This window comes from Paramacrobiotus metropolitanus, unplaced genomic scaffold (genome assembly GCF_019649055.1).
Source record: "Paramacrobiotus metropolitanus isolate TYO unplaced genomic scaffold, Prichtersi_v1.0 Parri_scaffold0000043, whole genome shotgun sequence".
Classification (NCBI taxonomy): Eukaryota; Metazoa; Tardigrada; class Eutardigrada; order Parachela; family Macrobiotidae; genus Paramacrobiotus; species Paramacrobiotus metropolitanus.
In genome coordinates, this window is record NW_026570263.1 from 601,284 (window position 1) to 618,390 (window position 17,107).

The following is a 17,107-nucleotide window of genomic DNA, read 5'->3' on the forward strand; positions in this document are numbered from 1 at the left end:
TAAATCATAATCACAACACCGCTCGCAGGCGGTAGACAGCATCGACAGACTGCGAAATAACATACCAAAATTGACAAACATCTTCCGGCACTTCTGTCTTCAAGACGCCAATTATTGCATAATGACCAAAACAGCAAGCAACATTTCCCCTGACAAGCAAAACTAAAGTCTTCAGAATTATTGCTTCAGAAGTGCAACAAAGCGAGGTTCCCTGCTACGTCGCGAATCTTTCTGCCAACGAAACGAATAAGCTTCCCGAAAGCCGAACCAAGTAAATCAGTTGTCTTGACTGCCCGGAGATGAAACGGGCAGCCCATTGCTTAAGCAAAGGCATGTTTGCGGTGCTTACTATCTCTGGCCAAAGGTGCAACACTACGGAATCAGCCGAACATAGCTGCGACTGCATTTATCGTTTTCGTAGCACAAGCCTGTAAGTTGGCATGTCTGGACCAACTACAAATATAATCTGCTGCTGGAACAAGATAAACCCTGCTGACCATTCATTTCCCCATGGCTTTCGCAGTTCACACGATCGGGTTGGAAGGTTGGAAGACCGAACCGAAGTGCAGCGCCGATTCGCACTTTTTAATCCCACCAGAAAGTACGCAAATTTTGTGCAGGCGAAGTGCTTAGCCATGCGCCCGAATGACGATGTAGCACCATTCATAGTTCGTATTCGCGATGCAGTCAGGTGCTGGTTTGTTAAATTTGGAGTAGCAACCGTCTACGTAGACCACAAGAAAGCGATGCCGCTGGTTACTCTTCATTTTTTTCCCGCTATCATAACAACAGAAGCGGCAAGCCGTATCTTATACTGCACATAAATCTATACGAAAGCGTTGACACGTAGGTAATTATCAGAACTGAAAAAAACTCAAATGGTTACACCCAATACGGGCCTTACTTAGTAAACTAAAGTGCTGCCTGCTCACGTGCAAATCGTCCAGAATAAACACTGCAATGCAGGCCAGATATTATACAATTAGTGCGATGTTGCAGTTTGCTGTCAAACTCCAGTACTGATTAGAATCCACCAAACAAAACATCTTTAAAAGGTCGTAACAGGAGACTATAATCTTCAGCTGTCGTCTGCGGGCCAGGGATAGACATAGTGGTAAAAGGCAAACTGCGCCACTTTTGACAGTGTAAACACATCCAAATTGACCAGAGTATCCAGCGTCCATTTGTTAAATGCACCGTGCTGCACCGTACGAGGATCAGCACCAATATACTCGTTCAAAGCCTAAGAATAACAATAAAGCACTTTATGTCGAAACGTTACTTTTTAACTTGAGATTGTAATCGTTTTTAGCAATATCACGTAAACGCATTTCTCCTTCTAGTCACCAGTTTAACATAAAACCGTACGCTCACGTCACGGTACGATTACGGAAAATACTCGATAATCGCATGATTATAAATGCCGCCAAGTGATTTAAACACCAGCCTCACACTGGCACAAGATCACTGTAAGTGTAGTACAAGCACAGCACGCCAAGTCAAACCTCTTAATAGCACTTCTCTTAATTACTACCTCCTGGCGCAATGCGGCTGTATCTTGCATACACTTACAACTTACATGTACTCACCCATAAGATGCCGCTGCAGGCTGCAATGCTTTGCGTGTTAACACCATTGGTCACCCATTCAGCCAGCTTCGCCACATCTACTTTCGCACGCGACACCAGTGACATTTCATAGACATCCCACAACTGCGTCAACCGCTGCGCGGGCGCATCCCGCAAACAGAATTTCGCATAGGCGACGTGTGCGCTGGTCTGCGAGAGTGACATGTCACAATCTCGCCACACCACCGCACTGCACGTCGCGGCCAGCGCCGACAATTCCGCATTCATGCAGTCCAAGTGCGCGTGCAGATAGCAGTCGAAATCGCTGAAATCACACCGCGACAATACCAGTGTTTTCAGGCACCTCTAATGGTAGATCCAGAATAGATCCACAGACGGAGACAGAAACGGAATCTATCCCGTAGAAGCGAGCGATACGATATGGATCGCGAGCTATGCGGAAACACAAACGTCGCACCGTAAATCGCTGACTTTTTAATATTGAAAAGTCTGGAGAACAGAAAAATCAATAATGATCGGCGCAGCTCGATCGTAAAGCGTGGAGCCCATTCAACAGTGTGTAACACTGTGCAGCACGTGCTATGCCGCGCCCACTAACACAACTCAAGCCAATCAAAGCGAGACACGTCACAGACCGTAATCCGAAGGCGTAGCGCCTAGCGCCACGGGCGTGAACGCTAGTGAGCCTCGTCTCACATGCCTCTGGGGGGATGCCGAGCTCCGTTGAGGCTGGACACACTCCCGAATCCACGAAAAGACGGTTGCCGGTGTCTGTGCGTGCTCAAAAACATCAAATTCTCTTATTCCATTTATCACATCAATTCCAAATGCACTATGTGAAAATAAAGAGATCTGTATCAAAATACTATTCCATATCAATTTTAATACAAAAACAGATCAACAGTAACAGATCAACAAAAGTATTAATCAAATTGTAGACTAGGATCCTCCATTTCTGACTCGCAAAGGTCACAGGTCCTGTCCACCGTTTTCCGCACTTTAATCCATTCCGCTCCGTTGAGCAACTTCGCGCATCCATAATGCGACTTCCATCACAATCCGCTTTGAGAATCGGGTGCGTATCAAGTACGACTTAGGAATACTGCTTCATCTTTGGAATATAGTGCGTATCGATTGTACGACTTCAAAATGAGATCCATAAAGGTCATGGAGGGACGTCTTTAAGACAAGCATGATTTGCTTCCTCCCTGGTAAAGGTCATCCTTTGTTAAGATGATCCGTTGAGATGTGCGACTCAATTTGGGTTAATGGTCCCAAAGGTCATCCCACTCTGCAAATTTCCTTTAAAGGTCATGGAGGAACTTAGCCGATTTTCTGCGGCTCCAAGCACTTCTTTGCTTGCCTCCCTGGTAAAGACTTGATTTGACCTTTGCGTCGCACATCCAACTTCAACATGCCTCGAGCGGCCAGAGTGCCGGCAAGTTTACCGTAGCATCTCTGATGGGGCCGGCTAGTTACCGCATTGAGTTTACCCCATGAAATTTCCACCTTAAGTCTTTTACTCTTGTTCGCCGCTTGTGGCTAACATTACTACGAGAAATCCGGCTTGGTTACCGTAGTTTTTCTCGTTTTAATTCTAACACTGAATCGCCTGAAAAGAGTGCCGGCGCAGTTTACCGTAACAACTCTAATGAGGCCGGCTGGTTGCCGCATTAAGTTAACCTCATCAATATTCCACCTGTTGTCTTTCTCTTTTTCGCCGCTTGTGGCCCCGTTTCGTATTCAAGAGATCCGGCTTGATTACCGTTGTTTCTCTTGTGCATTTATAACACTGAGTCGCTTAGAGAGGAGAGCCGGCTAACTGCCGTAACTACTCCCTTGGGGCCGGCTTTATAGACCGAATCAATTTCAACCCCAATAGATACTCCACATGATTTCTTTTAGGCAATTCTGTGCTATAAACGCTGCAAACAACAAATACACAAATACAGTTTATGTTAACATGTCACGTGTCACGTCCTTTATACAACACCATTTTCATCTTTGTGACGTACCGACAAATGCCGTAGACGTCCTTTTAATAGTGTGATCATAAAGGTCAACACTATTCCATTTCATTTGAATCGCCCTCGTCATCTCTCGGCGGGCGTTTCTTAGCGCTTTCCGGTTGGTTTCGGTCGGAAGTTCGGTCAACTGGTTCCGTCGAGTCAACTCCCATGACCTTTGTCGGGTCAACTTCGCGCTGGCCACGACCTTTACCTTGGCGACTTCGCTTAACCGCCTCAAGTCGATGGCGTGCGTCATTCTCTTCGAGTCGCAGTCTGCGGTTATCAGGGTCTTCCGCCAATCGACGCTGCACGTCGGCAAGATTATCCCGCAGCTGTTGGTTTCGGATGCCGCGTCGTCCCATCTGGTTAGGCGCGCGTTCCGGGCGTCGGTCGCTTTTCTTCACCAGGAAATCGTCGATGTACGTTTCAACTCCGTCTACTGGTTCGACGTAGTCACTTCCCAGGGAATCTTTGATCTTGTTGACCCTTTCTTCAACTTGGGAGGCATGGCGCTGTATCAAGTTGCCCTTTTCCATTCGTGTCTTGCACTTTTTCAGCGCCTTGCGAGCCGTATGCGCTATGCTGATATGTTCCATCGGTTGTCCCAATTTAGCGACATGAGCTCGGAAGAACGGTGGAATGTCGTCTTTCATGGTATTAGACACCAATTGATTTTGTGTCTTATAATGTGCCAGTCTCGCAGCAAAGACCTTTTGCCCCATCCTTTTTGCGGCATAGTCCTTAGGATCCACCTGTAGTCCTATCGACGCCCTTGCTGCAAGCAACTTGAAAGCTGGGTTCACATGTCGTAGAACAAACTGAGCCACGTATTCTTGGCGTTCGGGATAATCTGTGTAATAAAATTGTGTCATCCCGATTGGGTCAGTTGTGTCCAGCGGTACATCCAACAAACTCAAATCCACCAAACTATGTAGTCCATTCCGTCGAATAGGGAGATAACAGTCCCGTACCGAGTCGCGGTGGATGAATAACCGGCGGAAAGTTCCTTGTTCCACTCCCTGTTTGATTTCTCTCGCATATCCTGAATCAAGTAAGAATTGGCTCAGCTGTCTCAAAATTGTGCCAATTTTGTTGGCTTCAACCGAATCCGGCTCAAGTCCAAAGTATCGACAAATTTCGACCGTTTGTTCATCAATATCAGTCGTATTATATTCCATGTCGATGGTATCCGGTTGTCGGTTATCGAATCTGGAGTTCTGTCGCTGATCAGCCCGGCGATGATTATCCGGTTCTCGTTGACCTTCTGGTTCCCGTCGCTCTCCTGACTCAGGCTGCGACGGTTCGTTACTCGCCGGTTGTTCCGGTTGAAGGTCACTATCCAGAATTACATTTCGTCGATGGGTCACGTTCTCTTGAGACGTTTCCGCAATCGAGCTAGTCCCTTCCATCGCATCGTCTTCTTGTACGACGCTCACAATTGGATCCACTACATGAACCATTGACTCTACCCGCTGATACTTTGGGGGTGAATCTTCCCGTTCAGTGCTTGATGACCTTTTATTTGCGCCCGAGTCAAAGGTCGCGTAGAATGCAGCTCTCTGTTGCCATCTTTTATCCTGTGGGTCGGGTGTTCGGTTCCGCGTTTGTTCGCGTCTTTTGTCCCATGACCTTTCAGGTGTTGACATTCTGACATTGCGATTCCGGAATGCGACTCCCATCGGCACCTGATGCCCTTCCTTTTCAGGTTCTGTACGGAATGTCTCCGCACGCCGTTTTTCTTCTCGTTCCCTTGTCGCTGCCAGAATCTTGGCTGTATCAATCTTCCGCTGTATGGTCATTTCAGTTATTTCATCTCCGTGGCGCACCCATCCTCTTCCGCCACGGTAATCTCGGTCGCGGGAGCGTTCGCGTGACCTTTCAGTACGGTACTCACGTGTCCTTTCACGAGAGTGTTCACGTGACCTTTCACTCCGTCTTTCAGAAGTCCGTTCATGTTCACGTGAATGTCCGCGTGACCTTTCTCTATGCGGAGGCGACCGTGGTCGTATGAAGCCTTCATCCCGTTTGAAGCTTCTGAGTGCTTGCAGCACATCGCTTTCGGTTCGGCGAGATTTACGTAGGTCATCCATACGTCTTTCGACTTCCTTCTTTATGTATGGTGCCGGCGCGAACCCGTCTTGCAATCGTTTCTTCTCCCGCAACAGCATTTTGAATATCTCGTCTGACATAGCAGCTGGATCCTTCGTTAACGTTTCAATTTGAATGATGAGCGACTGCCGTACGAGTTGCATTTCGTCTTCATTAAGGCTGGCCATGCCCGTGGGTGCAGCTAAACCCGACGTACTGGACAGCGCCTCTCGTGCGGCCTGTTCGCTTGCCCTCTTATTTTCCGCATTAATTTTCGCGCGGAGTTCGTCTTCCATTTGCTGAACTCGCATCTTCTCCTGGTCCTCTTCGAATTTCTTCCGATACGCGTCTGTATGTGGACACTTCAACGGCTCCAAGGTGTCATCCCAGCCAGGTTCGTTGTTCCGGATCGCTTCCCGGTAGCGATCCTCGAGTAGCATTCGCTCTTCCACTGGGATGCTGCCGTAATTCCTTGCGCTTATCAGATTGCGGAAGACATCCAGGTTCCCGCGTTTGGCTTCCGAGACTCCAACAAGTGAGACAATATGTGGGTCATCCAGCTTGTGAATGCATGCGTAGCACGGAAATTTCTTATCAACCTTTTTGTTATTACGTAGACAGTCCGGACACTTTGGATTGTAGCCCGTAAACCGATCGATGTCTGCCGCCGTTCCCGTACGTTTAGGAGTGGCTTGACCTTTCTGTGCCATTTTTCCGCTTCAATCTGTAATTATAAAACAATCCGTCATATTAACTTTTCCACGTTAATCCTTCCATTTCCTATCCATATCAAGGCTTTTCTATCATTTTTACGCCTATTCCGTTACTGAACTGAGACTTTCCTAGCTCCTGCTGCCTTTTCTATCACTGTAACGTGGTGACCTTTCTCACGTTATCAGCACTTTCTGACTACTGTGACCTTTTCTATTAGTCCTAGTACTGCTTTCAGTTGACCTTTCGTAACACTTTTCGCTTTCGTTTTAAACTGTTTTATGCTTTTTCTGTAATATGCAGGGTTCATTACTCGCTGCATATTACACTATATTAATTCACTCGGATTCTTTCATCGATGGTTTATACGGCTTGAAGTCGATTCGGCCATCTGGCTTAATATGAAGCACTTCGTCCGCGATCAAGGCTTCGACGGCATTCTTAATCCACTCTTTATCGCTTTCAATATTCAAATCTCCTAATTCGTAATTGACGGCCATGAAGTTTGAAAGGTCATTCCATGACGCTCCATTGGTACCGCCAATGGCGTCCAGAGCTACATCTGTGATGGCTATCTTCCAGGCCTCCAGTTCCATTTTCAGTCTGGGCGTTCGTTCCGTGCCCTGTTTCGGAAGGTAGTAGACGACTTTGTTGTCCTTGTTATATTTACATCCCAACTTTCCTTCCTTATAAGCTCGTTTCAAGACTCGTTCAGTCATGTTAAGTGACGACCTTCCGTTCGTATTTATCGCCACTTGTCTTTTCAGGTCTGTCCCAAGCATTTCTTTTTCCCGAATAATCTGGAGTGCAGCTTGGACTTCGTTCCATGTACGATTATTCACGTCCAATGCCGGCCCTAACATGTAATCTGTAGCCTCCTTTGCCGGTGTACCGCTACTTTTCTGGGAGGATGTCGAGTCCGTTGGGTCAGCCGTCGCTGTCTCGTCGATCCTCAGCTTTGACAGTGATCCTGATGATGACCCCGCCGATTTCGGTTCAACTGTTTTCCTTTCCTCTTGTGGCGTAGTCTCTTGACCTTTTAGATCGCCGACCGACTTCGATCGTTCCTTCTCAAAGACGTCCTTTAATGGTATGAACAGTGATTTGTGAAACACCTGGCGCGCCGAATCCGCTTCAGCTTCTGCCGCTGCCTTATCCATCGGGAGCATGACCTTTTCTTTCTCCCGTTTGTCTGAAGCTTCATGACCTTTCGGTTGAACTTCTGCGGTAGTTTCAGATGTCTTCGGACCTTTCGACTGTTCATCTTTTTCTGTCGTAAGTCCAGAAGGAGCCGTTATAGTAGCGTCGTCGTCGCTTTCCGATTCCGAATCCATTGGGCCTTTTGTCTTCGATGAAACTGTGACCTTTTCCATGTCCTGACTGTCGGACATATTACAGTGGATCTGTCTTTCCGGTGGTATTAGACCGACTCTCGTGTATCGGATCGGGTGTCCTTTATGTGCATTAGTCGTGGCAAGGACGTTCTGTTTAATCAACCTTGGCAATACGCGTTCGGTTGCCGTGTCGATCTCCTTTATCATTCCATTTCCGTCATTCCAAACTGCGTTGATGTATTGGCTAATCCGGTGACTCGTTGACCCTAATGGGCTTGTCATTCCCGCGATTGCCCTTTCTACTCGCATTGGGACCGCTTCATTCGGGGTTGTCAGCGCCTTATCCGAACTGGCTGGTCTGAACAGCTTGGCCTCATACGAGAAACTCGGGTGCTTCTGTATAAGTTTTCCTGCGTTCCGCGCGAATTCCAATACGACGTCGAACTTTTGTTTAGTGAAGCTACGATGTTGTTTCTTCAAATACGTCTTCAGGCCTGATTTAAATTTGGATGTCACCGATGCTGTTCTTATTCGTGTGAAATTCTTCTCCGCTCCGTTATACGCTTTGATTATTTCGTCGACCGTGTTCAAATTATCATCATCTGGACCATCAAATTCTTCGTCTGAGGTGAAGTCCAATTCACTCTCTCCATCTGGTTCGGCGTAATTGATCATTGCCATTGCATCAACTTTCATGGCTGTTTTGACCTTTCCTTTCGTCTTAACGGGCTCGCTCTTTGCTTTTTGCCTTTCATTTTGGGTAGCAGATCGTGGTTCGAAAAGGTTCGAATTACGCTCTCGGTCCAAGTTCTCAGTTGCTGGTGACCTTTCGTCTTCCTTTCCCGGTGCCTCTGGTACTGGGATAACTTTTCCGACTTTTCCATTTTCATTTTTCGTTTCCAGTGCCTCTGGTACTGGGATAATTTCTTCCTGCTGCACTTTTGTCATTCCTGGTGCCTCTGGTGGGATGACCTTTTCTCTTCCCTTCTGTGCCAGCAAGGTTCGATTTAATGTCTTTTCGATCTCCTGCTGAATCATTTGCAACTGCTCAAATGGTGACAATTCCTTTCGCGTCATCTTTTCCTTTTCGTTTCCCGGTGCCTCTGGTACTGGGATTAGCGCTTTATTAACAGTTTGAGCCTTTTCCTGTTTTGCAAGTTCGGTGACCTTTCCGACTTGTACTTTGGCAACTGGTTTCGGGTCATCTTCCTTTTCTTCTTCACCTTCATTGTCCATTAATACGAATTTCTTTTCCAAGAAGTCAAATCCCAATAACACTTGTACGTCGTCACACTTCGGTCGGACGTAAAATGAATGTTCGCTTGTCTTCTTCCTTAAGGTCACTGGCGCTACACAGTAGTGCGTCACCAGGAATCCTGACGTTCCGCTAATTCCGTTTATTTTCACCAATCTGTCAGGTGACAATGGGAGCATGTGAAGTCCATTCTTCTCGCAAAACGGTTTGCTGATCAGCGACGTCTCAGCGCCGGTGTCCAACATTGCGTTGACCTTTATGTCTCCCACTTTCACTTCGTGTGTGTACGCTTCAATTCTCTTGGGCAGTTTTCCGTTTTGAATCTTCAGTGTATGAATCTTACATTTCACAGGAATGAGCGATACTGGTCCCGGATCCATATCGGAAAGCACTTGTCCTTTTGCTGGAGTGCTATGACCTTTCAATATCTCGCTCAACTTATCAATCCTATGTGGAACGTTAGTCCGAACATCGTAATATTTCCGCGGCTTTTCTTTATTTGTTCGCTTCTCTGTAGCCATTTTAACACCGGTGACCTTTTCCACATTCTGCACTTGCTCATTTGCTTTTGTGCTATCCATGTGACCTTTAGTCACTTCATTTATCGTCTGATGGATCAATTCCTCTTTACGATTTTCATTTCGTTTATCTCTCAGCTTCTCAATGACTTCACTTGTTATTTGGTCAGCTCGCTTCAATTCGTCTTCTTCACCATCTCTCATCTCCTCTGGTGACCTTTCATATGTGACCATATTAAATCCCTTTTCGGTCATCCATTCGATCACCTTTGCAGATACTTCATTGTTCGTTTTCGTCGGATCGATTTGTGAAGACATTCCGTCTGTTCGGGCTGGTGACTTGTCATTGGCATCCTTTTGCAGTGCCTCCGATAAGTCCCGTGACCTTTCAACTGCGCTACTCTGTTGCGTTTGCGCTATCTCATTTGACCGTCCTTTTTGTTCATTTTGCGCTAAGTCCTGTGACCTTTCGTTGCGCTTCATGACAAATCCGCCACCTGTCAGCTTTTGTATGGGGACTTTTTCTCCATAATTCGGCGGTTTATCCTGTGGTGGAGCATTACGTGAATGATTCCAGTCAGCGAATGTCTTCTTATATTCCTCTGGATTGAATACTGGGACTGGGTTCGATGACCTTTGCGCTGGTTTCCCGGTAACCAACTCTTCCAGTCGCTTTCTTTCACATTGCGTTCGCAACTGTTGCATGTCCCAGTAGTCCTCTTGTGACATTCTCGCTTTCTGCTTTGCTTTCGGCGTCACAGGTATCCACATCCCGTGATTGCCATTCGGTCTGTAGGCCACTTTTTGCCACTTCTCCTTCTGTTGTAATGTTACTGCGTCCACAAGTGAGTCGTCGGAGTTTTGTGCCGTTTCATTATTCTTTTGCTGCGCTGTTCGCAGTGTCAAGTTTGTTTCTTGACCTTTTATCACGACGCTATCGCCGTGACCTTTGGCGTTCACATTCGCTCCTTGACCTTTCACTTGAACTTTTCCAACGGAAGGTGACCTTTCGTCTTTACTACTAACGGTGATATTCTGCTTAATCCATTCTTGCCTTGCCAGCTTCTCTTCTTCGTCTTCTGAACAATTCCAAAACTTTGGCTTTGGCTCCCCGTAACAATCGCAACTTGGCTCATTCGCCTTATCGTTTTCTGCCAAAAATTTTCGGAATTTCGCATGCTGCTCGTTTTCTTCTTGCGCAGTATCGTTCTGCGGTTTCTTCTGATTAAGCAGCGCCTGTTTAATCTTTGCGTTCCGTTGTGCGCGTCGTTGCGCTAACACTTCTTCGCTGCAATACGGTGACCTTTCATTTTGCTGCACTTTTTGCAGTGTCGCGCTACCGTCACGACAATTCCCACTCGCAGTACCATTCTGCGGTGACCTTTGGTCCCGTTGCGCGTTTCCACTCGCAGTGCCATTCTGCGGTGACCTTTCACTTTGTGACGGTATCCCTATAACCGTTCCATTTCCTCTTTGCGATGACGGCATCCATATAGCCGTTTCTCTTTGCTGTGGCGGCATCCATCTAGCCGTTTCTTGTGGTTGCGGCATCCATATAGCCGGTCCACTTTCTTTTTGCGCTGACGGCATCCTTATAGCCGTTGCAGTGGTCACGTTCACTACAGTACCATTCTGCAGTGGTGACCTTTCCCTCTTATCCGGTGGTTTAGGGTCGGGACGATCAGTAGGCTCACCGGTGCCTACTGATCTTGCCCGTTTCCCTGAACCGGCGCCCCACCTTGTTGCGCGCCCTGCACATTTCCTTGCACATTTCCTTGTCCGTCGTTATTTACCGGGACATAGTTTTGTCCGCCTCCATTATTCCGGCCACCACCATTATTTTGGCCACCACCCTGTTGGTAGTTTCCGCCTCCATTTGCACCGCCTCGGTTGCCGCCATTCCAATTTCCGCGGCCGAAGCCTCTGTTTCTTCCTCTGAAGCCGCCGCGACCGAAGCCACCACGGCCGTAGCCACTATTCTGGCCACCGCCATTTCCATTATTCCCGTTTCCTTGTTGATTTGGGAAGTTTGCCCGAGCCTGATACCATTGCGCAATCAGGTCATATCCATTTGCCACTGCCTGTCGCCAACCGCCCATGCCGCGCAATCGTTGCCACTCATTAAAGGCGAACAGGTTCGGGTTCTGTTCCGGTGGTGTGTTGGCGAATTTGCATCCCTGGGTTTGGTGGTTGCCGTACATACAATACTGGCACATCTGCACACCATTTGCAACCCATCCATCGATCATCTGAAACTTGAATTCCGTCCGTGACCCCTGGTTCTGCTGGAAGTTATTCTGGTTTCCTCTATTTGGCTGAAAGTTGCCTTGACCTTGACCTTGTCCCTGATTCTGGAAGTTCCTTTGACCTCCATTCCAATTTCCGTTTCCATATCCATTTCCGCCAAAGTTTCCATTTGGCATTCCCTGTTGTGGTGTCGCTACGTTCGGTGGTGCCACATTCTGGGGTGCTGGCCTCACTTGGGCCGCCGCTTGTATCGCCGCCACCATCGCGTATGTTATTGGCTGCCCCGTCTGGCCATCGATAAAGGTCACTCTTTCCGTGACCTCTCTTACAGGGGTTTCTGCACGGAATTCCATTTGCTGCTGAATCGGTGCAGCTGCCATTCTCTGTTGCGGTACGTTCTCCACCTGGCCTTGGCGGATAGTCACGTATTCCTGATTACGTTGACCTTTTGGCGCCTTGTACTTTTCATCTCCTGTTGCCCAGTGTCGGAAAAAGTCCTTTACATCAGTCGGCGTCTTACACTTTTGTATGCGCAATGCCTTATAGAGTTCATTGTCTCCTTTGCATCCCTCGATTAAGAAGCCAACTGCCTGCTTCTCAGTGATGATTCTCTTTGCTTTGAATCGCATCATCGCTTGGTAGTACTGGTCAAGTGATTCCTTTCCGAGTTCGAACTTCCTTGCATAGGCCTCTCGTAAGCCTAAGACTTCTTCGTCTCGGTCACCGTACTCGTCTTTGAATTTCTCCATCCATTCTTTGACTGTGTACTCAATTCCGTCTTCTGATGCTATGTCCTTTTCTCCTTCGAACCAACCTTTGGCCGGCCCTTTTACTGCGGTGGCTATTTCAATCATTATTTGCTTATCAGTAAGCTGGTAGGTATCCTGGGTTTCTTTCACCAATCTTGTCCAACCATTGACGGTGTCACGGCTGCCATCAAAGGTCATCAAAGGCGTTTTCCGGGCCATGGAATCAAGCGCTTTCGCTAAAGCGAACCCCCCTCTCAAGTTGTCTTCTTCTTCGCTGCTCTCATCATCGTTTTGGTTTCGCCTCTGCTTTGCGTAGCGGGATTTCCTCGGACGCTCCTGTCGACTAGGGGGTCTGTCCCGTCGCCCTTCGTCGATGAACGCGTTGACTTCGATATGTGGGGGAAATTGTGAAGGTTCACCTCGGCTCGAGTGTGAATAACCTGATGGTGGTTCCTTATCCTTATCGTCTTTGACCTTTTCACCGTCTTGTTCTGCTTTGACATTTCCTCTGCCAGTGCCAGTCCGTAAGGGCATTTCAAAATGGAAGCTTTTGCCCGTGCCCGTTTCACGCGCCTTGCTGTAACTGGGCGGGGGAGACTCCACTGTTGCCGTCTTCACTCCATATTGCAGGAGTTGTTCGTCCTTATGTTTGACTGACGTTTGGAGTGCCTTGTTCTCATCTTCCAATCGTTTAGTTCTCAGTTGAAGTTCTTCTCTTTCTCTCTTTAGATCAGAATTTTCCAGGTTGACCTTTCGTAAGTGTTCGTGCAATTTAAAAGACTCCTGCTGGGTGACCTTTTCATTTTCCTGTTCCATCTTTTTTGATGTGCTCGACCAGCTCACTCGTTTCATTTTCGAGTTGCTGATACTGCCCAGCGGCTGATCTCAGCTGATCCTTGATTGCGATCAACTCATCATCTTTTGCCAATGCTGTGGTGGTCATCTCGACGAGGTCAGTGTTCAGCTTTGCAATCTCCTGACTCTTTTGAGCGACCTGTTGTTGCCACTCTTTGTCCTTCAGCTCCAATGTTGTGACCATTGTGTCCAGTCGCCGTGCTTCCTTCTGCCATTTGAGTCCTTCCTTAGTGACCTTTTCAATGTCTTCTGTGACCTTTTCGTTCTCCTGGTTGACCTTTTGATTTCTTCTTTCAGGCGTGCTCCTTCAGTGGCTGTAATGTCTCTTGCCTCTCGCATCGCCTTGATTGCCTCATTGCGCGACTTTTCAGCTTCGTCAGCCCGTTCCTGATGACCTTTCGATTCGAGTTGCAGAGTACTGACAGCCTCCTCCCGTAGCTTCAAGTCATTCCTTAGTTTGAACGTCTCCGTTGCCAGTGTTGTCAACCGTTGTGTGACCTCTGCGAATTTGGTCGCGTACTCGTCCCGTTTAGTTTCAGCTTCAGTGACCTTTTGACGCAACTGGTCACACTCGTCCTTCAATTCGGCTAAGTGTCGTGACCTTTCTGCTGATTCTTCTGACATGCTTTCATTAAGGTCGCTGACAGCGAGATGACCTTCCATTTCTCTGTCATCTGCCATCTTTAGGTACTCTTCTGCAATTTCCTTTTGTCGCTCATATTTGACTTTCCAACCGTCTGCGGAGCTCTGGAGGTCACCCTGTTGCTGTTCCAATTCGAATAAGCGAGTTTCGAGTGTCGATAATCTGTCTCGATACTCCTGTTTCCGCTTGTCCGCATGACGTTCAGTGGCATCAAGTTCATTTTCCAGCTCCCTTACGCGTCTCCTAAGAGTTAACGTAGGACTGTTTGGTGACTGTGGTCGTACATTGATAACCTTTCCATTCTGTGTCCGGTCAATTAAATGTTCGGGGATATCCTTAAACGGGGTCACTTCTTCTGCTCGGTCAGCCTCTTTCATTGCAGTTTGAAAGGACATATTCATCGTTGCGTCATCATCTGTGAAGTATGACTCGTTGGATTCATCTGAGACCATTGGAGTTGCAAAAAGGTCATCGTCCGCGGTCTTATCGTTCAGTGAAAGGTCATCCAATCCCAGTTCGGCTAGTTCCTCTTCGGTGACCTTTGTCTTTTCCATTTTCGATTGAGTCAGGTTCGCATTTTTATCCTGCTCATCCGTTCCGCTAATGGTGGCATCCAACTGTGATGCCCCCGTTGCTTCCACTCCTGTTTCTGTGGACTTCTCCTCCCCGGTGACCTTTATCTGGTTCATCGGATGACTTCCCGCCGCAGATGCGGGGGTTTCCTTTCCGTCACCGCTGGAGCTCTCTTCGTTCTGTATTGCTCCGAGCGCCACTTGGTATGTGTTGTCGCTGCCTTTGCTGTCTTTTCTTGCAAAGGTCACAGCCGCTCGGGTCTGTCTGTCATGTCCGACTGGACGCGCGAGCGACTTATATTCCTTCTTATAAGGATCAACTGTGCCTTGTTGTGATCCTCGGGAGCTCCTGCTTCCCTGACTGCTGGTAGATGTCGGTTCCTCTTTGTCTTTATCCATGTTGATCGGATAACTCGGACGCTCCTGCCAATTGTTCTCACACACGCGTTATTGTATGGTTTATTCAATAATCCTAAAGGTCACTCTGTACCTCCGAAATTTTTCTAAGTCCTTATTAAAGGTCACTTTTCGACTGAAAAATTTCGACTAAGTCCTTTGTAAAGGTCACTTTTTCGGTAAAAGTTCGAGAGATTTGCCCTAAAAGGTCACTTTCGGACAAAACTTCAAAACCGCTTTTACAGCTCAGAATACGTTAGCGAATGAAATCCTACAGCTACTGATATCGCTGTACTATTAATCAACTCAATTCCAACTTCGTTAAAGGTCACCGTTGATCACTTTCAGATCATAAAGGTCACTAAAATTAGGTCAATTTGATCAATTCCGACTTTTTGGTAAAGGTCACTTTTCAAAGTCAAAAGTCAACTTCTGGTCTCAAAGGTCACTTCCCGACTCAACTCAACTCAAAGGGTCACTTTCCAGTTCAATTTCTGTTAAAAGGTCACTTTCCGCTCAATTCCAGTTAAAGGTCACTTTTAAGCTCAATTCGATCAAAGGTCACTTTTCCTTTGTCTCAACTCAAAAGGTCACTTCTCAACTCAATTCAAGTTAAAAGGTCACTTTCCCGCTCAATTATCTCATCTCAAATCAAATTTCCCATTACGACTCGAGTTCAACGGAAAATCCCCATTCGGGTTGTTTACTTCATTCCTATTGGTCAGCTAGCGCAAATCATTCAGTTCAAATTTCAACCAATCACAGCTCAGATAACTGACCAATCACGTTGCTCCTCTAAAAATTTATATCTGCCTGACGTCACGGTCAACGGCCAGACATGCGCGCCGTGTGCAAAACTCCGCCTATTTTTACGCTCAGCTCAGAACGGACCAATAAAAATTGACAATTTTACCGTCTAACCAATCTCGTAATTAATAACGGTTTTCTACCTGTTAACCGTCCGTTCCACGGGGAAAACGATCCAGATGATCCAATTTCTTCTCCACTGTCCGTTCCCGCGCTGCCGCCGGTTTTACCGTAACGGTGGTGCCGCACGCTTTTAATAGGTTACTGTGCCGGCTGACTGCCGTAGCAACAGTGATGGCGCTCTACTCCAGTTTGGAGGAGTCTGATCGGTCTTTTCCGTACGCCCCTTTCGGCGTTTCGGCGCTTCTGCCCCACGGCTTAGGATTCGCTGAATCCTTGCCGAGTACCAATGACACCAGTGTAGGTCTTCGCTGAAGACTCTACACCGAGGAACACTGGCGACTGCTCTCTTGAACTCTTGCACAGCTAAGGAAACAGTACGGTTCTTCGCTGAAGATCCCGTACCGAAAACCGAAGCTGGAAAATCCACGTCAGATGGAGGAATTGCACCGCTTGTGGTGTTGCGCTTTGCTGTGAGTACAGACCTGTGCCTTACTGGTCGGGTTCCACGTCAATGACAGGCCAACTTTGCCTGACACAAATCAAATCAGAGAACCGCTGTCGGCTCTGCTACCATCTAATGGTAGATCCAGAATAGATCCACAGACGGAGACAGAAACGGAATCTATCCCGTAGAAGCGAGCGATACGATATGGATCGCGAGCTATGCGGAAACACAAACGTCGCACCGTAAATCGCTGACTTTTTAATATTGAAAAGTCTGGAGAACAGAAAAATCAATAATGATCGGCGCAGCTCGATCGTAAAGCGTGGAGCCCATTCAACAGTGTGTAACACTGTGCAGCACGTGCTATGCCGCGCCCACTAACACAACTCAAGCCAATCAAAGCGAGACACGTCACAGACCGTAATCCGAAGGCGTAGCGCCTAGCGCCACGGGCGTGAACGCTAGTGAGCCTCGTCTCACACACCGATTAGCCAACAGTCCGCGCACATTCGCCCAGGATGCCGAAACAAGTTCTTTGGCATCCTCGATAACTAACGTCGAAGTGGTCGGCGTGGCGCACTTTATCAAGCATCCAGCCAGCAGAAACTGCTCGGAACGGTAGATGTGTCGCTTACGGCAGGAGATCCACAGATGCCGACCGCCAGTGGCATCCCCGCTGACAACTATATCCCACAGGCGGCAGACGTGTCGCTTCTGTGCCCGCTCGATGGTATCCAGCGACTGGAAGATTTCAGCCAATATTTCA

General features: G+C 47.6%; 1 protein-coding gene across 4 annotated transcripts; it reads right to left on the minus strand.

Moving 5' to 3' along the window:
- Window positions 1-755: 755 nt before the first annotated feature.
- LOC129590999 (uncharacterized) lies at window positions 756-16,605 on the minus strand. Of its 4 annotated transcripts, XR_008690789.1 has the most exons (4): window positions 15,917-16,605; window positions 3,605-6,410; window positions 1,590-3,514; window positions 756-1,243 (listed from the first exon to the last, which is right to left on the minus strand). XR_008690789.1 is itself a non-coding variant. In XM_055486476.1 (2 exons), exons 1-2 carry the CDS (start codon window positions 1,854-1,856, stop codon window positions 1,079-1,081), a joined length of 432 nt encoding a protein of 143 aa, XP_055342451.1. In that variant the 5' UTR covers window positions 1,857-3,657; the 3' UTR covers window positions 756-1,078. The 4 variants fall into 4 exon arrangements, 1 of the variants encoding a protein (XP_055342451.1); XR_008690787.1 differs by having other exon boundaries at window positions 1,590-6,410; XR_008690788.1 differs by lacking the exon at window positions 15,917-16,605 and having other exon boundaries at window positions 1,590-6,711.
- Window positions 16,606-17,107: the final 502 nt, after the last annotated feature.

What these genes read in the sequence shown, in the direction of transcription:
- LOC129590999 (XM_055486476.1), bottom strand. Translation starts at nt 1,856, where the DNA reads ATGAATGCGGAATTGTCGGCGCTGGCCGCGACGTGCAGTGCGGTGGTG. An exon ending in CCTGCAGCGGCATCTTATGG is followed by an intron (nt 1,244 to 1,589) that starts GTGAGTACATGT and finishes TGTTATTCTTAG; the next exon opens with GCTTTGAACGAGTATATTGG.